Here is a 24,202-nt window from a genome sequence, read left to right on the forward strand (position 1 = left end):
GACCACTGGTGGTCTGCGGACCACAGTTTGAGAAATGCTGGTATAGGTGATATAACCGCCATAATATAAAAATATGGTGCCTTCATTAAAACGGTTATATTTTTTGCCAAATACACTGTGTTTAAGAAATATTGGAGAGCAAGAGAGTTAATAGCTATATTGTCAAGAATTCAGCATTAGTTACCATTAAGAACAACATTCTTTCAAATAGTTTGGTCATCTCTCTCTATACCTTTTATTGTATGAATAACATAGGAATGTAACCTACCTGATAATCTCTTTGTTGTTATCTGTATTGTTCTCTCGAGTTTTCAACTAATCTGTCTGGTGCTGGTGATAGAATATTGGCTGCCTGTGCGACCTCTTTAGGTCAGTGTTCACAAGTTGTTTGTGGTAGTGGGTGATTGTGATTGAGTAATAAGATCACACCAAATTTTGGCATGTTTCTTAATGTTCACAATTTCACTGTACTTTCATATGTTCATTTACTTATTTATTATTTTTCAGAATTTTAAGTAGAAGATCTATAAAATACACCTGATGGCATTGAATTTCTGCCACCAAACTATCCATAAAAATATTCTATCCAAAAATGCTGCAAGATGCTGGATTCCAGCATTAAAAGTGCTATAATATGCTAAATCTGATTTATAAAGTGCTAATTTTTTTGTTTTAAAAGTGCTAAAATCTACTATCTCTAGCGATGCATTTTTAAGGGTAATAAAATCTTTAGAAAAGTGTTCTAGTTTTTTTTTTTAAATGGAAAAGAGCCCTATACTTGAATGAGAGGGCTCTAGGTAAAATTTGTCGTCATTTTCTCACCCCAATCAAAATTTGGAAGTTGCACATCAGGCCCATATGAGAGATTTAACTGCACATTGGTTTGTTCCATTCTTCATCTGCAGTCCATATCCGTAGTTCTGTGTTTAATATCGTTATGTTCATTCTCTGCCTTTCTTAAGAAAGAAGATTTTGCAACAAATGAGAAATAATGTTGTTTTGTTACAGTACTCTGAAGAAGCTCAGTCAGTGGACTGTGATCGTGATCATGACCATGACCATGAACTGGGATTTTTAAACACGACTATTAGGCAAGTATTAACATTGGTTAGAGCAGGTACGAAGTTTAAGTGAAGTGTAGTTTTTTGTTTGTTTGGCATTAGCATTTTCATCGTGTAAAACAAACAGTTATTTTGTAAAAAAAGAGTTAGGTCTGCATGTATTATGTGGGAGATTCATAACATAACCAGTAGTCATTGGTAATTAATTGAGAAAAATTCTTACTGGCGCCGGGGATCGTGGAACTGAGAGTCCCAGGTTCAATCCTTGGCACCGGCGCAAATTTTTCTCCATTAATAACTAATGGTAACCATAACAGATAATTCTGTAGGACCAAAAAAATTAATCTTTATGTAGATCATTCATCCAACAGTGCATATACCTTATACTATGGAATCCCTTCCACCAAATCACTCAAATGAGTGCGCTCCTTGCGTGATGACAGTTGACTTGATATAATATATGTGTCAATATTATATTTCGAACATGGAATAATGCTATTAAGGGAAAATACCAAAGGAGAAAGATTCAATCTCGTGCTGTGGATTGAACCTCAGTGTAGCTCAGTGGTTACAGCACCCCATGCATAGAACTGGGGGGTTCTAGGTTCGACTCCTGACACCGGAGCGAATTTTTCTTCATTAATAACCAATGGTAACAGTAACAGATAATTCTGTAGGACCAAAAAATTAATCTTTACGTAGATAACCAGTGGCGTTTCCTGGTACCATTTTAAGGAGCAGCAGTATTGCGACATGGTTTTGAAGTTTTTTTTTTTTTAATAAATGTGATCCTCTTTCTTAGAGCTACAAATGTATAAGTTGCTCGTTGTAGTTAAAAGTAGATGATTCTGTTCTTGTACAAAACATGTTTGTTTCTGAAGCAGAATCTCTACATTTGTTATGGCAAAATTATATAGAAAGTAAAATATAAATTCCAAATAAGAGCATATTGCTAAAAAAATTATTCTAAATAAAATGAAGGCTACGAAAGAAAGAAGGTTGTTGATAAAGTCGTGCTAACTTCAAAATGCGAGGTAATTGCACTATACAGTACTGATTGTCAGTCTGCAGTTACCTTTGGAATTGTGTGCTTTCATGTCATCCAGCCAAGTTAACATTAGAGTGAAGGATATTCATAGTTTTAACTATCTATAAAGACGAGAGATTTCTTCTTCTTCTTCTTCTTCTTCTTCTTCTTCTTCTTCTTCTTCACGATTTAGGCTTACAGTCCATTCTATCTTCGTTCTAACTATGTTTTCCTGAAATGTCCTACGTCTGACCTTGCAGTTGGTTTTTATTTCAGGATGTAATCTTTTTTTATCTTCCACTCTTTCTAAATGATCAATTTGTTTGACTTTGTCATCTTATATTTTAGCATTAATTGAGCAAATATTTAAATTTTTTATGTTTTTATATTGGATTTTTTGAAGTGTAGCCTTTAGTTTTCCCAGAATAAATAATTTCTGCAATTTCTATTTTTTGTTTATTTTAGTATTAAGTAAATATTTAAATTTTTTATGTTTTGTTTTGGATTTTTTAAAGTGTAGCCTTAGTTTTCCTAAAGGAAATAATTTCTGCAACTTCTATGTTTTGCTTGTTTATTTTAGCATTAATTGAGTAAATTTCTGATTTTTGTATTTTTTCATTTTGGATTGTTTAAAGTGTAGTCTTTTAGTTTTCCTAAAGGAAATAATTTCTGCAACTTCTATTTTTTTATTTTTTTATTTAGCATTAATTGAGTAAATATTTAAATTTATTATGTTTTCATTTTGAATTTTTTAAAGTAGGCCTATAACCTTTAGTTTTTATAAAAGAAATTATTTCTGCACCTTTTGTTTTTTTGTTTGTTTATTAAGCATTAATTGAGTAAATATTTAGACTTTTTATATTTCGATTTTGAATTTTTTTTTAATATAGCCTTTAGTTTTCGTAAAAGGAATTATTTTTGTAGCTTCTATTTCTTTGTTTATTTTAGCATTAATTCAGTAAATATTCAGATATTTATGTTTTCATTTTGGATTTTTTTAAAGTGTAGCTTTTAGTTTTCCTAAAATAAATAATTTCTGCAACATCTATATTTTGTTTCTTTCTTTTAGCATCGAGTAAATATTTAGATTTTTTATGTTTTCATTTTGGGTTTTTTAGAGTTTACCCTTTAGTTTTCCTAAAAGAAATAATTTCTATAGCTTCTATTCTTTGTTTCTTGTTAAAATCCTTGTCTTGGTTCCATACATTACAAGTAGTGTGTCCATAACCTTCTGTTCAATGTTAAGTTCCAAATGGACTTTGACTCCTATTTAGAATCCAATAATAATAATTAAAAAGCACAGATTTTTCTCGTATTACACTAAAATGTTGCTCTTATTTGAGTAATTAATTTCTTATTTATTAATAAATTAATATTGTGATGCATTTTCGGTTAAAGGAATTTAACTTTTGTGCTTTTTGTAGAATGCAGAATTGAGTAAAAAGGTAAAGGTATCCCCGTAACATGCCATGAAGGCACTTCGGGGGCATGGAGGTAGAGCCCCATGCTTTCCATGACCTCGGCACTAGAATGAGGTGGTGTGGTCGGCACCACGCTCTGACCGCCTTTTACCCCCGGGAAAGACCCGGTACTCAATTTTATAGGAGGCTGAGTGAACCTCGGGGCCGTTCTGAAAGTTTGGCAACGAGAAAAAATCCTGTCACCACCTGGGATCGAACCCCGGACCTTCCAGTCCGTAGCCAGCTGCTCTACCAACTGAGCTACCTGGCCGCCCTGCAGAATTGAGTACACTTTAAAATTTAAATATGCATGGAATAAAAATATTTGTAATATGGTTCATTTTGTAACTTTCAGTGAGGCAGCATATAAGGAATTTGCTCGATGGAAAGCATATGATGATGCACAAGATAATTTCTGTGTCATGAATGAAGAAGACAAGGGAGCTGAATATGTAGACCTTCTGCTGAATCCAGAGAGATATACTGGATACAAAGGAAAGTCAGCCCATAGGATATGGGACAGTATATATCTAGAGAACTGTTTCAGGTACTTTGTTTATTTGTTTTATTGTTGAAATTCTACTAATTGTCATTTTTTTTCACATGGCATATTGCTACATTTCTCCTGAAAGACTAACATTCGCACATTCCGAGCATCCATTCACACAGTTGAGTGTTTCTTAGGTCCACTATCCTTGTTACAGTCCACTATCCCTGTTACTAAAGACAGTTAAGGGGACACTCAACTATATTTTGGAACTTTTTTCCTATTTGACCAATCTTTTTCAAATTTGGAGGAAAAGTTTAATATACACATGGAAAGTAACATGCAAAACCTCAGCTCATTAGATCCAATACTTTTCAAAATAAAAAATATTGCAATTTTTAATCAATCATTAATTGAAATATCACTTTTAATTATCATTTTTTATTTTTTGGCTTTGTACATTTGACTGTGACTTCTCAATGAATAGGGGAAGAATTCTGCTTATTGATTTAGTTCTGTCACGTAAATTAGTGTAGAAATTTAATTTTTCATTTCTATGACACTTTTTCTCCAATTTTTAAGTTGAGTGTCCCCTTAAGAGAATATCAGCCGTTAATTTTAGTGTCTGGGTCAGAAAACAAACAAGCAATTTGAAGTTTATTGAATTTAACAACATTTGTTAAACTTTTTCTGTTAATGTCCTGTAATAATTTTTTTTATTAAATTAAATCAAAATGATGGTTTGAAGGAATGATGTTTCTTTTAATAAATATAAGTTTGTTAATCTAAAAAGAAAAGTGTTCATATGTGCTAGGTTTTATTTTGAAAACAGATTTTTGCTATAAAATGTATTTAAGTGTTTCGTCGGTTTTGTGGAACAAAATCCTAGTAATGGCAGATAACCTCGTAGTTGATATAATATCATTAAGTAATCGATTAAAACCAGTAAAAAATTAACTGAAAAATAAGAATGAAAGTGAAAAGTGAAAGTAGGAGAGATTCGATCCTAGACGCCATTTAACTGTCCCACAGATGGAGTACAAGGTACAACTAATGTGTTAGTTGGGAAGCCTAATACAGCGCCATTTTGAAAAGTAATTTTCTTGAATAATGTCTAATGTCTACACTTATATTTTAGATGTGTTTGAATCTGCTATTGAAACCCTAGAACAGGCCCCTCCAAACCCCTGCAGTTAGTGCCAATACTACAAGCATAGCATATTCAGAAGGTTCTAAATCTTACGATATATAGAGTATTCGGACCTTAAATTGCAGTAGAAGAAAGAATGGAAACTATTCGTCTCTTTCCTTCTCATGAATTTCACCATAAGCGCTATCCTTTCCTAATCTAACAAGGTTGCCAAATTTCCGTAAAATATATAATAATCGATTAAACACATGAATATATAGTTACGTAGAGAATTTGAAGCTGCATCTGTTGGCGTTAATGAAAAATGTCTTACGAAGTAATTAAGAGTTAAAATAATATAATGAAAATTTATCCCAAATGCAAAATCTTTGCTACACGAAACATATCTCGTCATAACTCCTATATTAAATCTGTTAGAAACTTTTCCTATTTACTGTTAGTAAAGAAACAATCACTCTCCACGTACGTTAAGTTTAATTTTACATTTGAATGACAAAAAAAATGCAGAATGTCTTTCTTTTTAGTCATAGTCAGAAATTGTTACACGAAAAAGTCAGCCAGTGGAAAACTTTTTTTGGTGTTGTCTATACATGAGGTCAAAGCGGGAGAAATGTCCTTCGAAGATGGAAGTTATTTTTAAAACAAACCCCAAGTCTGTAGCTCATTTAGTTCCAGATTTATAATTTCGAAAAGGTGGATATCTGTTCTGTTTCGTTTTGACGTACCGAGATAGCTCTTGCAGCTTTCGTACAACATACACACATTCGAATTTTCCCTCATGGAGATCATGGAGTTATATACAATTCAATCAATCTTGAGAAGGTCACGTGCATTGACAATCATAAGTAATTTTATAGTGTAATATATCCAATTATGTACAAGTAAGGATAGTAATTTTCAGTAGCGGCTCGCCGTAAAAAAATAGGTGAAGTGCTATTCACATAAACAAATGCATGAACAGTTTTACCAATATAATGAGTAGGCCTACTATTCGTAAACTACGTGCAATTTTATTAGTTCTAGAACACATGTAAACAGGAAAACTAATTTATTTCAGGACTCACCCAATTTCTTGCATGCCAAGTCAATCCTCCTATCTTTTAAAGCAGCAAACCGTCGATGACGTCTTCATAAAATGTCTCAGTTTAAGGGTGAACAGTATATTCTATGCAAAGCTATGTGACTAATGATGAAAGTCCCTCCTGTGATGTAGCATTCCGAGTGAAATTTTCAATATTTTCAAACAAAAACGCTTCTTTCATCGGAAGAATTTTTAAAGTTATTTTATACAACTTCTCTATTTTCTTAGCACTTTTAAAACAAAGAACAAATGGAACTGTAGATCGTCAAGAATTTAAAACCTATTTTTTATCCTCATATTTAAGTCTACAAAACGACATTTCTAATAAATTACAAACCGTGTCATTTTCGGGATACATATTTCACACTAATTTATCAACATTTTCTATGTACTGGTACCTAAGTACTCGTATTTGTATAATAACACTATAGTGATTAAACATATAATATACACTTAGATGTAGGATTAATACACAATATACTCTTATCACTAATATACTCTAAATACATTAAATAAGTTAATATATACGTACACAGTATTAAGCTACATGACGTGTACATTTACGCTCGCGTTAAACTTTCAAATACAAGAGCTCAAACAGAACTGGCGAGCTCATGAGAAGAAATAATACACGCCGCGGAAAACAACTTTTAAACTTTGCTAATGTGTGTGGTGTGTATTTCTGGTAAAATAACATGGAGCTAGCTAATTTACCGCTGCAGGAGTGGCTGCTAAGACACAGTGAATGAGAATACTTTTCTCGAGTCAGGTAGTACATACTGTAAAATTTCACAGCCCTTAAACAATAGCCCCCCGCCTTCAGCTTCAACCCTTCTCTATTATTAGTACCGTTAGATCTGCAAACTGGTCACTTCACCTACAAGTCTGACAATTCTTGGTAACTGAAAGACTCAGAAACGCACTTCACTCGTACAATCTTTCCTTAGTGCGTGACGTCACGTTACCATGGAAACCAAGTGCTGTATGAGAATGGGAACCCAAATAATTTCACCTCTACAGTATTGTAAGTTCCAATAGACACCGCTCGGCGCTCGTAACAGTTGACATTATTCTATTCAGCAGACGGTTACAGGTACTATTTATACAACTAAACACTGTTCATAACGACTGAAAAGAAAGCTTCTTTTATTTTAGAAATACCGGTATCGGTAATAACTACAATTAATTATTAATACGATATGAAATTGCGTTTTACACATAAACAGGTGAAGTGGTACTTCACCTACTTCACCTGAATAACCGCCCCTGGTAATTTTGTGTGTGTGTGTGTGTGTGTGTGCGCGTGCGTGCGTGCGTGCGTGTTTTTTTTCTTAAAATAAAACTTGTGGAAGATAAAATAAGATATAGGCCTATATGATGTCAGAGTGAAAAATGGATTCTCAAATTAAGAACAAACGTTTCATAGATAAGCTTATGTAGTTGTGACGTTTCGCGAAAGCCACTTTTGCGCGCAATCTTCTGCAGTTGATTTCGCAACAGCGCACTCCATTTCAAACGCCGTACTGCAATTTAAGGTCCAAATACTCTATAGACATTATGTAAGTTAATATGTTGGTTGTCGCGCACATTCAATTCAGGAAATGAAGTGGCCTGCACTAGAACTTTATATGAGTTTCATTATAATATCGCGTTTGCTGTCCATGACCCTCTCATGTGATGTGAATATGAAATATAAATTTTAAGACGTTTTTTTCATGAATGTGGTTGGAATTTAATGTCACAGTAGTAAATGGTGTAATATTTAATTTATTACACAACTCCCAATTTTAATTTAAGTTGTATACTTTCTTTCTTGTTTTGTGTCAGTGATTATATTACTACAGTATATTCTGCTGTGGTATTGAGTATACAATATTGTTTGTATACAAACTATTTCTATTTTATGGCAATGTTGATAGAACTGTTGATTATACTGAAAGATAGCAATACACTTTACTGTCCTTCAGTGTATGTTTGTGGTATAAATATTGCAGCTGAAATGTTTGTGCGTTTTTTTTTTTTTGTATGTGACTGAAATATGTAATGTAAGTGTTCATTATTTTTCCAGGCCGAAAGATACTTTCAGCTCCTACATTCAGTCTTCTAGACTTAATGGTAAGAAAATAAAGCCCTTTACATAACCAAATATTTTCTGTACTTCTCTCACCAGTCTCTACTTTAACTTTTTGTAACCATTGTTAATTTTCTATATACATACCGTATTTACCTGCATAAGAGATGCACTTTTTTTTTTCTTTTTCGATTTTTATAACAAAAAACTAGAGTGGGTCCATTATGCGAGAAAAAAATTTTAGTGAAAAAAAAAAACGCATATTAAAGGTGTGCCAGCTCGAATGCTGAAATAATTGATAGAATACTAACAGTCTTACTAATAAACCGTGTATAGTTTTTATACGAGACTTATGCAGAGTTGAGACAGAAAATGTTACTAATAAATCGTGAATAATCTATGGACGTATAAACAGGCTGTAACTATACAATGGGAATTGCTTTGCAGTAGTTATATACACGAAACCCCTTGTTTTAGCGTTGTATATAGCGAAAAAATGGCCGCCCCTCTAACAGCTGTTCATATCAACTGTCATTTTATGATGATGGTTACCTTGTAACCACAGAAGAACAAACCAAAGATCATAGAATTATTAGAATAATATTGCTGTAGCTTGTACTCTTTGACCAAAATGTAGTGTGGTAATCGATTAGAGCCAGTTGTACTATCGATATTTAACACGCCATACTAGAGCGCTCTACCGGATGCAATAGAGAACCTCAGATATTCTATTACCTTTCGTAACGAAGTAATGACGAAACTATGACGTATGTGTGTAACAGTTATACTGTTATACACGACGTATGTAGTGATTATTAGTAAGGAATTTACACACGACTTATAAACGAGCTACTCATTGTATAAGTTTAAGACAGTTAAACGTCTGTATATAGAGTTTTTATTAGTAAGACCGTAACAATATATGGGCCACGACTAATTTATATATATTGATTGCGGTGCACTTACGATGATCTATAGTTAACAGCAGTTGTATAAACAGATGATAACTTGTAACAATGAATATAGCGACAATAAGACAAGACACTTTATTGTTATTATTAACACTAACCTTACCTCATTCACTGTCAGGTTCAGCATCATTGCAATCAGTTGTCACAGATTTATATTCCTCTATGCGTCTATTACATGAGGATTTTTTTTTTTTAATTTTAACGCAAAAAATTGGGGTGCATCCATTACGTGGGTAAATACGTTAATAGGCTATTTACTGATTATGTTAATGGAAAGTTTAAATCCTATACTGTTTACATTAAATAGCTCTTAACAGATTAGATAGAGATCTTGCTAGGTAAAATAAGAGTGCGTCAACATGTGCTAGTTGCTCAGTCCTACTACAATTGAAGAGTCCAGTCCCTTTATTGCAATCCTAATATACAGTAATTAAAAATTCCGGTTCCGTTAATCCTAGTATAATTAAAGATTCCAGTTTCGTTTATTTATTGCAACTGTAGGAGAGTGGAGCCCAGTTAAATTTCGTAATGTCAGTTTTCTGTTGCTGCATGGCCATTGCAATATATTTGTAGAAATGTTTTATAATTTCTTGCACATCTAAGAGTTTGTTATTGTGTAGACATTATTTCACCACAAGTAGCTCCGACTGGATGAATTTTGATGAAATGTTATAGATAGTTTATGATAAAACAAATTATGACATCCCTTTTTGCCCTTCACGTAAAAACATATTTTAATTACCAGTAATAATAAATTTGTCAACGTGTTATCTATCCGACTATCATTCTGAAGGTTCTCAGTAAAGTAAATGTCCCCTGGCCACGTTACGGGTGCTGCACAAGGTAAGGATGGTAATGGGATTGCCATCTCAGAGCTTCCATCTCAGCTCCCCTATGTATCAGCCTCTATAGGGAGGTTGCCTCTTCCACTGTAGTTGGAAAATTCCACTCCACCGTTGAGGTCTTCACCCCTAACCCTGGGCTTGGGCCCTCCATATTTAAGTCTCCTGGAGAGAGGGTGTCCCAGTATTTTAAAGCCCCCAGGAATTGGGCTCCTTGTTGGTCCACGGGTCCTTATTTCTGTAGTTATTTGGACCACCCCATATCTGGTGGGATCCCTCATCCGCCACCTGAGGGACGCGCCTGATAGGGGTTAGAGAAATAATTAATATGATCATATAACAAGAATGTCCAATGATAGGATACCTTTTAGAACATGGTGTTACAGACCTACACGAAGAAGACGAGTGGGAAGACCAAAGAGACGTTGGAGAGACCAGTTTGATCGATAAAATTCTGGAGGCAGGACAGGCTCGGCCTAATCCTTGAAGTTATTGATGATAATAAATTTTATAATCGGTTGAACGTAATACAAATTGATAATATCGGTATTCAGTTTCTTCATAGTAGAGCACAGAAATAGGGGGATAACTATAGTAGGTGCACTAACACTGAAATTAAAATGATGCTCTACTAAAAGTCATGTGTATACTTTTTCACATAGGGTGATTTAATATAGAAGGTATTTAAAATAAAATTTGTTTTCAGTGTGAAGGGATGAGAATAATTTATACATGTGGTTGGTCACTGTGCTAGTAACTGTGTCAAAAGCATCTTTCATGTTGAAGCACAACATAGTCTTGTTAGAGACACATTGCTCATCTTCCTTTGTATGTGAAGATGAGAGCTGTCATTTCATATTTATTCATCAAGTTTCTAATTTATTTTAGATTTGACAGAAGTACAGTCACTATGGCATTGTAATGTTATTAATAATGGTGAGATGATATAAGAATACTATCATAGTCTGAGATGAAACATGCATGTGTTTGTCTTAAAAGATTATCGATACTGGATTGCATTGGAAATATTTCAAATATGGACAGAAAGACAGAATGATGCACAGAGAAAAGAAACATAGAGCAACAGTTACTACAAACCACGTTTCTGAGTTTCGTTCATGAGGGAAGATGAAAAGATGAGATATACATTTAGTTCTGAGATATTTTTAGGGTACTGATTTAATGCTGACTGTATTCAGTCCTCTTAGAATTGATAAATACTGTATGTAGTTTGTCTTAAGTTTGTTTTTTATTGTGTCCCTTGTGTTCTTTTATAACTTTAATTTTATTTTCACTTAGGTATGTGTTTGGAAAAAAGAGCATTCTACCGTGCTGTATCTGGATTACATACAAGTATTAATATACATCTGTGCTCTAAATTTCTTCTCTCAGGTAAGTGTAAAGATATGTAGTAAATATGTATAAAATTTAATCATGAATATGAGTTCACATTGAAAACCTATCTCTAAATACACATTGTATATGAACTTTGCATCATTGTCATCACAATAATTGGCATTGCTGCACACCATTCCACTACTACTGCTAGAACCTCTGCCACAACAGCCAACTCATCACCATAAGCATAATAATAATAATAATAATAATAATAATAATAATAATAATAATTTTTTGTCTAATGGCGGGCACTTTATGTACTGTATGTGGGTGAAGCACTGAACTGTTCTTCTAGCAACCATTAGGCTTTGCCCTTAGTGCACCGTGGCAGGCAATCTACATAGCACCATATGATGATTATAATTTTATTATTATTATTATTATTATTATTATTATTATTATTATTATTATTATTATTATAATTAATAGGGTGTAGGCTACATACTGGCACCGGGTTTCCCCTTCTCCCTTCCAAATCTTTACAATCAGCCTCATCCCTACCCTACACTGCACTTACACATACACTCAATGTAGTACACGACATAACTTTCCACAGATACACATAACTTAAAGTGTGGCCTGCTGAAGTGGTGTGCAACTTAAAAATAGGTCACAGTCCTGCCATTTATCTGCAATATGCATAACCTGAATCACGAAAGTGAAGTGGGTAATGGCTAATGGTGTACTTCGTCATAATCATAATAAAAATAAAAGTAGTAATAATAATAATAATAATAATTATCAGCCAACATGATAAAAAAAACAAAGATCATATAGAAGAGAAGAAAATTTCTATTTCGCTGTTGGGAATCGAACCCTCGTGTGATGGATTTATATTTGGAAACATCACTGCTTGAACTGTCGTGGAGAACGAAAGTTGACTAGTTATTTTACTGTATGAAGTGTTCAATTCCTGTTAAAAATAACATGGTGCAACTTTATCGTTACCTTGAAAAGTTAAATTGTGAAAGAATTAAATTACAATAAAATAAAAAGAAATGTAGATAGTTTTTCATTTATAATATAAACATATAAATAATGTGTTTGTTAATATTGTTTTTAGTGACAATATTTGATCTTTGTATGTGTTTGTTAAGGAGCGGGTAGGTTGTTGAAATTCATTTCATCTCAATATATGACGACGTTTTTATAGACTTGTTAATTTCAATTTACTTGATTAAATTATTTTTATTATTTAGTGAGTTTTATTACATAGATACTACACATTTTGAAAAACAAATTACGGTTTATTGTAAGTTTCTCAGTAAGCTGTTTCTCTCATTTATTTTAGAGAAAAATACATTAGGATTAGATCCACCAGGCGGACAGTGGGGTCCAAACTTGCAAGAATTTAAACGGCGATTTGATCCTGAGACTTCAAATGGTGAAGGTCCTCAGTGGTTGAGAAACCTGTATTTCCTGTATCTGTTGGAGTTACGAGCACTGGCAAAGGCAGCGCCGTATCTTGACCAGGAAGAATACTACACAGGCAATGAGGACGAAGATAAAGAAGTAAAGTTTGCTATTCATGACTTCTTGAAAGTTGTTCGGTAAGAGCATGTGATATTGAATTAGGAATAGTGTTTGTTTCTCTTTTATAAGGATATGCCTCCTGTTGTATGAACAGCATGAAAGTGAAATCTTGAAAACAGACAGGTAGAGAGTGAAGGATGATGAGCAGAAGAAGGGAAAGAAAGGATGTAAATATTGGAGAGCATCTCTGGAGTAAACTGGAAGTTCTGTAACTTCCTCGAGACTGTTGGAGCGGATAATAGGGTATTCATTTCAAGAATAAGGCAACTAATTTCTTCTACATTTTAATATTACTTTATTTTGAATTAGTCTCTGAAAAACAGCTGTTCATTAAAGCATTAAATTCAACGATATATACCAGTACTTACAAAAATACAACGAAAAATAAAATTATTTTAGAATTTTACTAAGTATGGTTACAGCTTTGTTGTGGTACAAAAAGTTTTTTGGAGATATTGGTGGGAATGCATGTTTTCTTAGTTTCTGACACTGAAAAAAAAGTAATCCTTGGCAAATTGTCCGTTTCTGTGCAGCCTTCTTGATTTATCTGGTGATAATGTAGATAAAATTAAAACGAAAGTAAAAGATAATGCTGCCCAGTTTAAGTCCCTAGAAATAAAATAGCACAAAGTGACTACAGTATTTGCTTAACAGTTTTCTTCTTTATTATATGCTTATATAAGAAAATACTTTCAACAAATAGATTTCTAAATATATTTTCTTCCGATTGTTTGACAGGTAGTTGTGCTAGTCGATTTACCTTACAATTAAAGGAAGTTTCTGTCTACTACTATGATACAAGTAGCTAACAGCTTCAAATGAGTTCATTTTTCTTATATGTCATTGTTATTTAGCATTTTGGTAACTACAAAATCATTGTAAATTATTTGGACAAGTTTATTTTTTTTATGTCCTGGACTTCTAGAACTAACAAACTCAATTTAGGTTTTATTGAATAAGTTTATAGATTTCTAAAATGTCTTTCATAAGTTTGTTTGTTTATTTTATTTTTTGCGAAGAAAGTGAAGATTGTAGCATACCATTATATTTAAAGAACTGTGTTAAAGGATCATGCTTTCAAACCAATGATTTCATGGTTTTTAAGTGTTGAAAAATCTTCAGTGTTTGTTATAAATTCCAAATCTCCACATCACACTTTTTGTTGAACCGGATAGTTATTTATCTGTATTACGAACAATCATACAAATAATTTACTACTTCTGTAATGAAACTGAAAATAGTTTCTTTGAATTGAGTATAACATGGAAACCAATTATTGTACTCTTGTCAATAATAATTAGCATTATATTCAGATAGCGAAATTTCTACAAAAATATTCAAGGGTCAACATTCTTTATTCAGTTAAAAATAAGCTCCAAACTGAGGGATGAGGGAAGAAAATTACGGATAATTAGGATCTTACAAGTTCCGTATTGAATTACATTTTTTGAAGGTTCTAATTTCCAAATTAGGCCTCTGTAGGTCATATTAAATTGTAATATTTGATAATCCATAACGTTAAACATAAATTAAAATTGAAAATTTTGATATAGACATGAATATTGATATTAAAACAGATATTGTTTTTAAAATGTTAAGATTTGATTTTTACATTTGCTGATGGCCTAAATATTTGTTCTTCAACAGGTCCTTTCCTGATCATTTCAATGAAAGTTCTATGTTCAGTGGTGGACAGCAAGCTCGCAAGTTAAAAGACGAGTTCCGACAACATTTCCGAAACATTTCTCGGATCATGGATTGTGTTGGCTGTGATAAATGCAAATTGTGGGGAAAATTACAGGTGAGGATATAGTGACAGACTCCAAATATGAATGTCAGTTTTGCATTTTCTTTGGATTACACCAACACTCAATCCTGCTTTGCTAATCATTTTTTGTGAGGAGTCGTGGAACATCGACTATTTGTCCATGTTTATCATCAACTAAGCCAGTAGATAATGGAGTAGGGTGACCAGTTCCTTTCCTCCTCCATTGCCTAAATCGTCACTAGTAACATATTACACTAATCAGACTTCAGATGTACACAAACAATTGTTCTTCCTCTGACACATGTTGTCAGGTGAGATGTACTACCTGATAATAAATGTACATATCAGCCAGAACCTCAATCAGAGGTAAGGATAGGACTATGGCGTCCTAAATTCAATATTCGACAAAATGTTTGCTTAGCAGCCTCACCAGACCGTGTTTACGCATTGGCCACAAGGGCCTGGTACCTGAGTAGCAAAAAGAGGGGGGGGGGGTGAAAATTTTCGATATTTTCATACTTCGCAAGGCAGTATTATGTTAAATTGGTGTTACACGCTACTTTTTTTTTAATACTGTTTGGCTGCTAAATGTCTGAGATTTGCATAAGTTAGTTGGGGAAGTGCAAAATTTTTGTGGGCCCATAAGGGTAGCACTACCTAAATATGAGGCTGAGCCTTATAATTGTCATTTTTGTAAAACATACTAACAGCATGTTGTTTAACTATCCACTGTTCCATAATAAATTATTTAATTGTATAATAGTTACAGGGCAATGGTGTGAGATCACGCTCTAAACACAACAGCACATGTATAGACATGATTTAAAATTGCCTCTTTCCTTATGAGATTCTGTATAATTCTGAAAATTGAATCTCATATGACTGGCTATTTCTATACTCTCCTTGCGTAAGTCAAAAATGGTACATGGAAAATGACAAATAACACGAGGAAGACATCACAACATAGAATTAAAATTACAGTCATAGCTGAATAAGTTTGCTGTTGGCTTACAGTTTTTTTTTTTTTTTTAGATATTATAATGATTTTTATGAATACTTGGTCTTCTTGGCTGTATTCTTTCTAAAATTTCCCCTTTTTTGGGTCATATTATGACCTAATGTACTCATATAATCTTTGTTTTTAGAGACTATCCTTAAAAACTATCCTTACATGCAATAATCTGATCTGTAAGGCATAAGGTTGGTTGGTTGGTTAGTTAATTTCTAGTGCCAAGCATTTGAGATTTCAGTTTGTGCACCTCATACATGCTTGTTACCAAATATTATTACACAGAAAAACCAATGAGATAAAATTTTTCATGCTGTAGATTCTTTAGAATTATTTGTTCTAAGTGTAGAATTGTAACTTATAAAAATATAACTAATAATACCTAGTTTAATATAATAAATTATACTTATCTTTGACAACAATCACCATCTCAGTTTCAATAAAAAAATAACAGATTTATCCATAGGGTAGAAAGAGTGAGCTATTAGATACTTTTCCAATATACTTTCTTCATTGGTTAACATTTCTCATAAAAAATTGCATAAAACTCAACTCTTGTCAATGTGTTTAGCTTTTTTTTAGTACTAAATAATAATAGTTAGACGTCGAAGGTAAAACATTATTAAAATTATGAAGCTATAGTGATAATTATATTATGTCTTTTTCCATTCAGATACATGGGTTAGGAACAGCTCTGAAGATCTTATTTTCGGGAAAGTTTGATGGCATGGACCTTACTAATGCAAACAAGAGCAAGTTTCAGTTACAAAGAAGTGAAATTGTTGCTCTCTTTAATGCATTTGGAAGGTGAGTAATTTCTAGAACACAAGTTATTGTTCATGTCTGCCTTGCTTTGATGCTTAAATGGTTGCTGGGGCTTGTTTTATACTCATTTTATCCTTTGGTTTATAACATTTATACATTTATGGGATCAAAGTACACTATAAATTATATACATTTTATGTCAAATATAATTTAAGTAACTTTATAATAGTAAAGTATATGAAGTGATGTCTATTAGTATTTACAGAATTAAAATCATGAAGTTCATAAGCCAAATGGGTAGATAGAGTGCCAATGCTTGCAGGACCTCATGCAGGCACCCGGGTTTGAGTCATGTGTGGAATTTTTCATTAGTGACACTGAATTATCGTAAAACGTAGGAGCCCCAGAACTATTTTGTAAGCTCTTGACAAGCAAAGTATAGTTTGCTTCTTGTGGTGCATCCTTCTTTACTAGGTCTATTTTTATGTGCTTGTCTACCTCTAAATGTGACAAATGTGCACGTTTTTTAGGTAAACATTTTGGGAGGCTGTCATTTTTAATCAGAACACTGACACAAATTAATTAAATAGAAGAGGTAGGTTCTTTTGACAAGACATAAACGAATGCTGAGAAAATCTGAATGGAAAGGTTTTTTTTTTTTTTTTGAAGGAAGTTTTAATGTTAGGAAGTCTGGTTTTAATGTGTTAATCGCGGAAAACATAAAACAGAATAATTTAGATTAGATTAGATTGAAGGTCATATGTTAACCTTTAGTCTATTTCTGAAATACAGTATTACGATGTCCATTAACTACTGCTCAATCAGCTATATGTTTCCAATGAAGAGAACCATTTGTCTGATTGGAATTTTATGGAAGTCAGTTGGTTTGGTAAAATACCAGATGCAAGTATCGATATCTAGCCTTAGCTAGGACTTCACAGTGACACTGTGGGTGTTGTGCTATATAGAATAGTCAGTAAAAAGCTTTAAATTTAGCGAAATTTTATATACTAACATTGACACAGTGAGAAAAAACTAAAAGATTTCTGTGTGAAGAAAGTGGTTCAAGGCTAGTGTGCACACAGTCAAATAGAGCAAAGAAATTAAATATATTTTATTTCGTAAGGTAACATTTCTGCTACTTCGCATTTTCTCTAACACAAAACGCATAAAATGTGTAATGAAGTATGTGTTACTTAAACTATCTTTCTTTCTTCCTTTTTTACTTATATACAGTGAGCACTGTTCCACTGCACACGTGTATTGTAAATTCATGTACAGGAAGCTTACATTTTAATATAACATGTAAATGTACATGATATGATTCTAGAATTATTTTACAATCTGACGATATTTCTTTCTTCATTCTTAAGGCTTTTTCTTTCTCCTTTTATTCTTTTTCTTTTCCTCCCTCTATTTTTCTTAATGTTTTTTTCGTGTAGAACACTTCTGCAGTCCTGTTATTCAGCTTAAAAGCTTAAATCATTGTCCTCTACAATTTTCAAGAGAAGCAATGCTGCTATAAACGTTCACTTCTCCAATTTTTTTAATATGATGACATTTTGTATAAATTTCTTCCATATATACAATATATTAAAAACTGAAAAACTTTGCATCTCCATTATTTATTATAGGTTATCTAGGCGTATACACGAACTAGAGCAGATATGGGAGACGTTGAGGTAACCTAAGGCACTCACTGGGGCCACAAAATTGGAAGTGAACCAAAAAGGAGAAGAAAGTTAGTGCATAATATATTAATGATATAGCAATGTACTAATGTATAAACATATTAATATAAAATTATTGAGAAAAAGAAAGGAAATTGTTGCTATTAAATCATTCCTGTTATAGTAAAGGCAGAAAGAATAGGGGCTTCCATATTACCCCTTACCCTTCTTCTAACAACCCTTGTTTCTCCTTGTAACCGATAATATTTTAAAACATTCATTAAGCATACAGTAGAACCTTTTTTTAACGAATCTCTGAGGCATTATTTTTTTTATCTTAAATAGGAGTTTTCCTTAAAAGAGGTTTACATAAAATGGGAAGGAAAAGCTAAAATAACGTGTGTTGTCCACACCTGTGGAGTAATGGTCAGCGCGTCTGGCCGCGAAACCAGGTGGCCCGGGTTCGAATTCTGGTCGGGGCAAGTTACCTGGTTGAGGTTTTTTCCGGGGTTTTCCCTCAACCCAATACGAGCAAATGCTGGGTAACTTTCGGTGCTGGACTCCAGACTCATTCACAGGCATTATCACCTTCATATCATTCAGACGCTAAATAACCTAGATGTTGATACAGCATCGTAAAATAACCCATTAATAAAAAAATAACGTGTGTTATATACCAAACATTATAATCATTTAATTAGGCCTATAATTATTATTTACAATAAATTTCATTGTAATACAGAGTGACCCAAAAAAAAAAACCTCCCACATTTGAAAGGATAATAAAACAAAAAGGATTGCAGAGAGAAATTTGTTTATTCAAAAATATACAGTGGGTATGACAACAGTTTGTAATGACTAGGATTTGAAAATGATGTCTCATGTCATGTTTTGTGGAATAGCTGCTTCCTTCGCTTGAATTACTCCCTTGAGGTCGGCAAGAGTGTAGGACTGATGTGTGTGTTAACCTTAGCTTTAAGGTGACCCCAAAGAAAAAAAATCATTTGGGGCGAGGTCTGGCCAAGCAACATCCCCGCATAACGAGATCAGTTTTGCAGGAAACAGGTCTCTGAGCACACTCATTGATATCCCAGCAGTGTGCGCTGTAGCGCCATCTTGTTGGAACCACACATCACTGTTATCCAGTCCTAAGTTCTGAAGTTGAATCCGTAAGAATTTCTCAAGCATGGCAACGTAACGGTGAGACATGGCCGTTACTGTTACACCCTCCTCTTCAAAAAAATATGGACCAATAATGTCATCTCTGTAAACTGCACAAAAAACAGTCACTTTATCAGAGTGCAATGGTCTTTCATGTAGGATTCCGAGGGGTTATGATCAGACCAATAGCGAACATTTTGTTTGTTTACACAACCACTTAAGTGGAAATGTGCTTCATCACTGCACAAAAGCACAGCATCTTCTGGGACACTTTGCAGGATGTAATTCAACTCATAACACAATACTTAGTTTACAAACTGTTTTCAATACCATTTTATATTTTTTAATAAACAAGTTTCTATCTGCAATACTTCTTGTTTTATTCGCCTTTCAAATGTGGGAGGTTTTTGGGTCACTCTGTATTTTCTAACTCTTCAAATAGTGAGACACGAATGTTTTTCCGTTTGGTTCAACCTGAACCACACTAAGCTCGGCATTGAAAATTTCTTCTTCATTATTCCCCATAATGAAGTAGTTGACAAATCATGCTTTTTACCATATGCAGTAGTGTTATTTGAGGATTAGCCTCGACATCCCGTATTATTTTCACTTTCTGCCTTAAAGTTAATGTCTTCCGTTTAGTCACCATTATAAAAAAAAAAACTGGAAACAGGATCCACACAACTCGCGAGACCAAAGCAAGCAAAGCATCATTCTGTGAAAGCAACACAAAGGAAGCACATAAAGAATGATAAAAATAACACCACCACATAGTGCTGCATTACTGTGTTTGAGATACACTATCGAATATGCTGGTAATATTGATTATTGAAAGTAGAGTCTATATTTCGGGCTTCATTATCATAAAATTCACTTGAAAAGTATTCCTTAAAAGCGGGATTTTCCTTAAATCAGATTTCCTTAAAAGTGGGAATCATTTACATTAGTCTTATGGTAATTTGGCTGGGACTTATAAACTTCTATGGAAAAATACTCAGAAGAATGAAATGACCAGATTATTTCTTAAAAACGGGAAGCGTTAAAATAGGGTTTTACTGTACTTCTTTAAAGCGTATTTTTACAAACTTACGGTATTTTTTCTGACAAGTAGAGCATAATATTCATTAATTAATTTTCACAGTTTATACTTGAAATTATAAACCAGGTATTAGGTATTATTAATACTCTCACAATTATCTATGCATTTGATAATAAATCGTCTTGTTGTATAAATCTTATAATTTAATGTTGCACATTGAAAATAATTTTACTTGGTATACAAAAAATAATAGGCACAAGCATTAGTAGAGACGAGAATTTCATGCACTATAAGTACCAAAATATGCATGCGTTCATGCACTATCAAACTATGAAACATGCATGATCAAGCGATAAATAAATTAAAATATGCACTTTCATTTTTATTTCAAATTTCTTATTTCACTTCACTTCACTTCACTTCACTTTTTTTTTTTTTTTTTTTTTGCGCAGTTGACAACTAACATCATTTCTAAATTGGTTTCTGTGAGGTTCCTGCGCTTGTCAGTCAATATGTTTTTGTAGGCAGAGAATGACCTTGCTACATCACAAGAAGTTATGAGTGCAAACTTGAATGAACCTTTACCGTTTATTTAGTTTTCTTTTCTTTTCCTTCTTCAATCCTGACATAAAAATCAAGAAACTGAGGTGTGTACTCAAACATGCATTTAAACTGAATATAATGTATATTACATGCATGAGTAAGCTAAACATTGCTTAAATATGCATTATGCATGTTTTTATCCCCAAAAAGACTAAAACATGCAAATATGCACGGAACAAATACACATATTTGGAAATGGAAAATAATGAAACGGGTAAGTACTAAGTTTAAGCTGTATCCTATGATCCTATAAAAACATGCATTTGCCTGGAATTTTCGTCTCTAGTCATTAGTATTCTTATGATCAACATCATTACCATCTGCATCACATGTAAAAAAAAATTAATCACTTCATTAAGTCAGATTATAAACAAGATTGGTCTTGATGGAATTTCTGCTAATTGCACATAAAAAAATTCTGAATTTACAGAAGCATTTCACATGAGTGACTTGCAGAATTCTTGTGTTTGTGATGGTGGTGGTGGTGGTGGTGGTGGTGGTGGTAATAATGATGGTAAAAATCACGGTAGTAAAATAATAATGTAGTTTTATGAAGACGATTCAAAAAGTAAGATAACAAGAGCTCTTATGTGTGACGCATTTTTCCTCTTGTTTGAATTTTCCACCAGGGCCGCAGTAGCAGACCATAGCTTTATCTCGCAGCCATTAGATGGTGCATATGTTGCGTCACACACTCGCAATATCAGTTGTAAGATGGCTACGTGTACAGAAACATGGTTGAATGTGAAAGTGTGTAGTGTGATCTGGTTTTTGCATCTGAAGGGTAACTTACCAGCAGAAATTTATCGTCAACTTGTTGAAATGTACAATGCACATGCCATGTCACAGAAATGATGGTTCCAGTGGAAGGTATTGGGCTATCCTCCCTACAGCCCTGACCTGGAATCTGGTGATTTACATTTATTTGGATTGTTGAAGAAGCACCTGAGTGTTAAGCAATTTAACAACTGATACGGCCATTCAGCAAGCCATCATGACGTGGCTTTAGAGACTTAATGCAGATTTTTTTCTATGCTGGCATCGATACCGTTGGAACAAAAGTTTAGACAAGCATGTTGACTATGTTGAAAAGTAATGTGTAATAGTGCCCTCCTACTTTGTATCAGTATATCTGCCTGTGAAATAAAATTTGTCCATGAGAGCTCTTGTTACCTTACTTTTTGAAGCACCCTTGTATGTTTGCTGCCATGAGAGACAGTGTGTACAGTTCCTGAGCTGACTTGGCAGTAGGGAATGAGTATGTAATCGTGATGATGATGATGGTGGTGGTGATGATGACTGATGATTGTGATGATGATGATCAATCAATCAGTTTTCTTAACGTATCCAGCTGTTTGCTGACAACATAAAGTCCACTATAGTCGACTGTAGTCTTTTCAGTTCTTGTTTTTCATGAGAAATGAGGGGTATTTTGATCGGTGTTCATTATAGATGCCTGTTGCTAGTAGCCAGAGTTGGGGTGTAGTCAATATATACTGCAAAGCTGTGTCTTTTGCAACTGGTACTGATGGTTTTAATTTACTTCTTTTGTGGTTTATGGATGGACAGTATAGAAGAATGTGTTACAGATCTTCATCATGATTATTACACCACAGACAAGTAGGAATATCAGAAAGGTGAAATCGGTGTAGGTACAATTGTGTGACAATGTGACCTGTTCTGGCTCTTGTTAAAAATGTTTGAACATGTCTGGGCAAGTTTTTGTACATTTCCAGGTCATTTGGTTTCTTTTGAACGAACTGTAAAATTTTTCCTTTGTCAGAAGAGAGCCAATTGTTGATCCATAGGTGTATAAAATGAGACCTTACTGAAGCAAAGGCACTGGATAGAGATATCACTTGAAGAGGTCGTGGTTGCAAATATGTTGCCTGTTTTGCAATATTATCGACTTTCTTGTTTCCAGTTTTCAATTGTCTAGTTGTATATTATGATGATGATGATGATGATGATGATGATGATGATGATGATACAACATACTCCCGATTATTATATGTACTTGGATAATCCGTTTTACAGATTAACAATGTATGATTTTGGCTCAATAATTAATTAAAAAATTTATAGTTCTGCTTCCTGATCTGCTCCTGGACATATGTATGTAAATCTTTAAACGAAAGAGTGACAATTATGTGAACTGTGGAAATGTTCTGGGGAACAACAAACTCAATCTGCTTCTAATTGGAAACATGATCACATGTATTTGTATTTCTGGTGGTATGGAAGAGAAGACCTGATGGCCTTAACTACACCAGAATAAATAAATAAATAAATGATCTTTGCGAATATCTACAGTACAGTGGTACTTCTGGATTGTCTGTACCCATTCTTCCTGTCATTAGCTCAGATAATCGGGAGTACACTGCAATAATAATAATAATAATAATAATAATAATAATAATAATAATAATAATAATAGTAATAATGATGATGATAATCATGATGATGATGATTGTAACAATTAATTTTTGTTCTTCTATTGTTCTCATTTCGCTGCTGTAATTCTCTGTTACTTCATTCTTTGCTCTCATAAGCTAAAATGGGTCAGGCTAGAGTTTTACAGATTTTGATTATAGTATGTTTCTGTATTAAATATGGTCTCATGAGTGAATTTATTGTGCCTAAAGTGTTCATAAATTTTATTATGTTGTGTGGAATGTGTATATCATTTGTGTAGGAATAACTGAGGTAATTGAATGAGTTAACTCTTTCTAGTAATTTATTATTATTACTTGGGATTGGGTCTTTCCCTCTGAAGGCTAGAACTTTAATTTTCTCCTGTGATATTTCCGTGTCATAAAGTTTAGCTACTTTGTTAAGATTTTCCAGTGATGTATGTAGACCGTCCTCAGGATTGACTGGTAAAACCTGATGATCAGTGTAGAGCATTTTGTCTAGTTGTATACTGTTCAGCCATATGCTACTATGAGTTAGTTGTTCGCAGTCCTGGACGAGAGAATTCATATAGATTATAAAAAGAAGAAGAGGAAGACCACATCCCTGCTGAACACCTTTGTCAATAGATTTCCAATCACTAAATTAATTTTTGGCTCTAATTTTATTGAAATCAAATTGTTTTCATTTAGAT

General features: G+C 33.3%; 1 protein-coding gene across 1 annotated transcript in view; it reads left to right on the forward strand.

The window, feature by feature from the left end:
* Ero1L (endoplasmic reticulum oxidoreductin-1-like protein) overlaps nt 1-24,202 on the forward strand; it is a 45,379-nt gene that overhangs the window by 16,626 nt on the left and 4,551 nt on the right. Inside the window, exons 5-11 of the mRNA XM_069841709.1 lie at nt 1,009-1,091; nt 3,904-4,095; nt 8,335-8,381; nt 11,450-11,542; nt 12,840-13,098; nt 14,729-14,882; nt 16,532-16,665. Coding sequence (XP_069697810.1) covers nt 1,009-1,091; nt 3,904-4,095; nt 8,335-8,381; nt 11,450-11,542; nt 12,840-13,098; nt 14,729-14,882; nt 16,532-16,665 — 962 coding nt within the window. The remainder of the gene's footprint in view (nt 1-1,008; nt 1,092-3,903; nt 4,096-8,334; nt 8,382-11,449; nt 11,543-12,839; nt 13,099-14,728; nt 14,883-16,531; nt 16,666-24,202) is intronic.

The sequence above is a fragment of the Periplaneta americana genome, chromosome 12, assembly GCF_040183065.1.
Source record: "Periplaneta americana isolate PAMFEO1 chromosome 12, P.americana_PAMFEO1_priV1, whole genome shotgun sequence".
Taxonomy (NCBI): Eukaryota; Metazoa; Arthropoda; class Insecta; order Blattodea; family Blattidae; genus Periplaneta; species Periplaneta americana.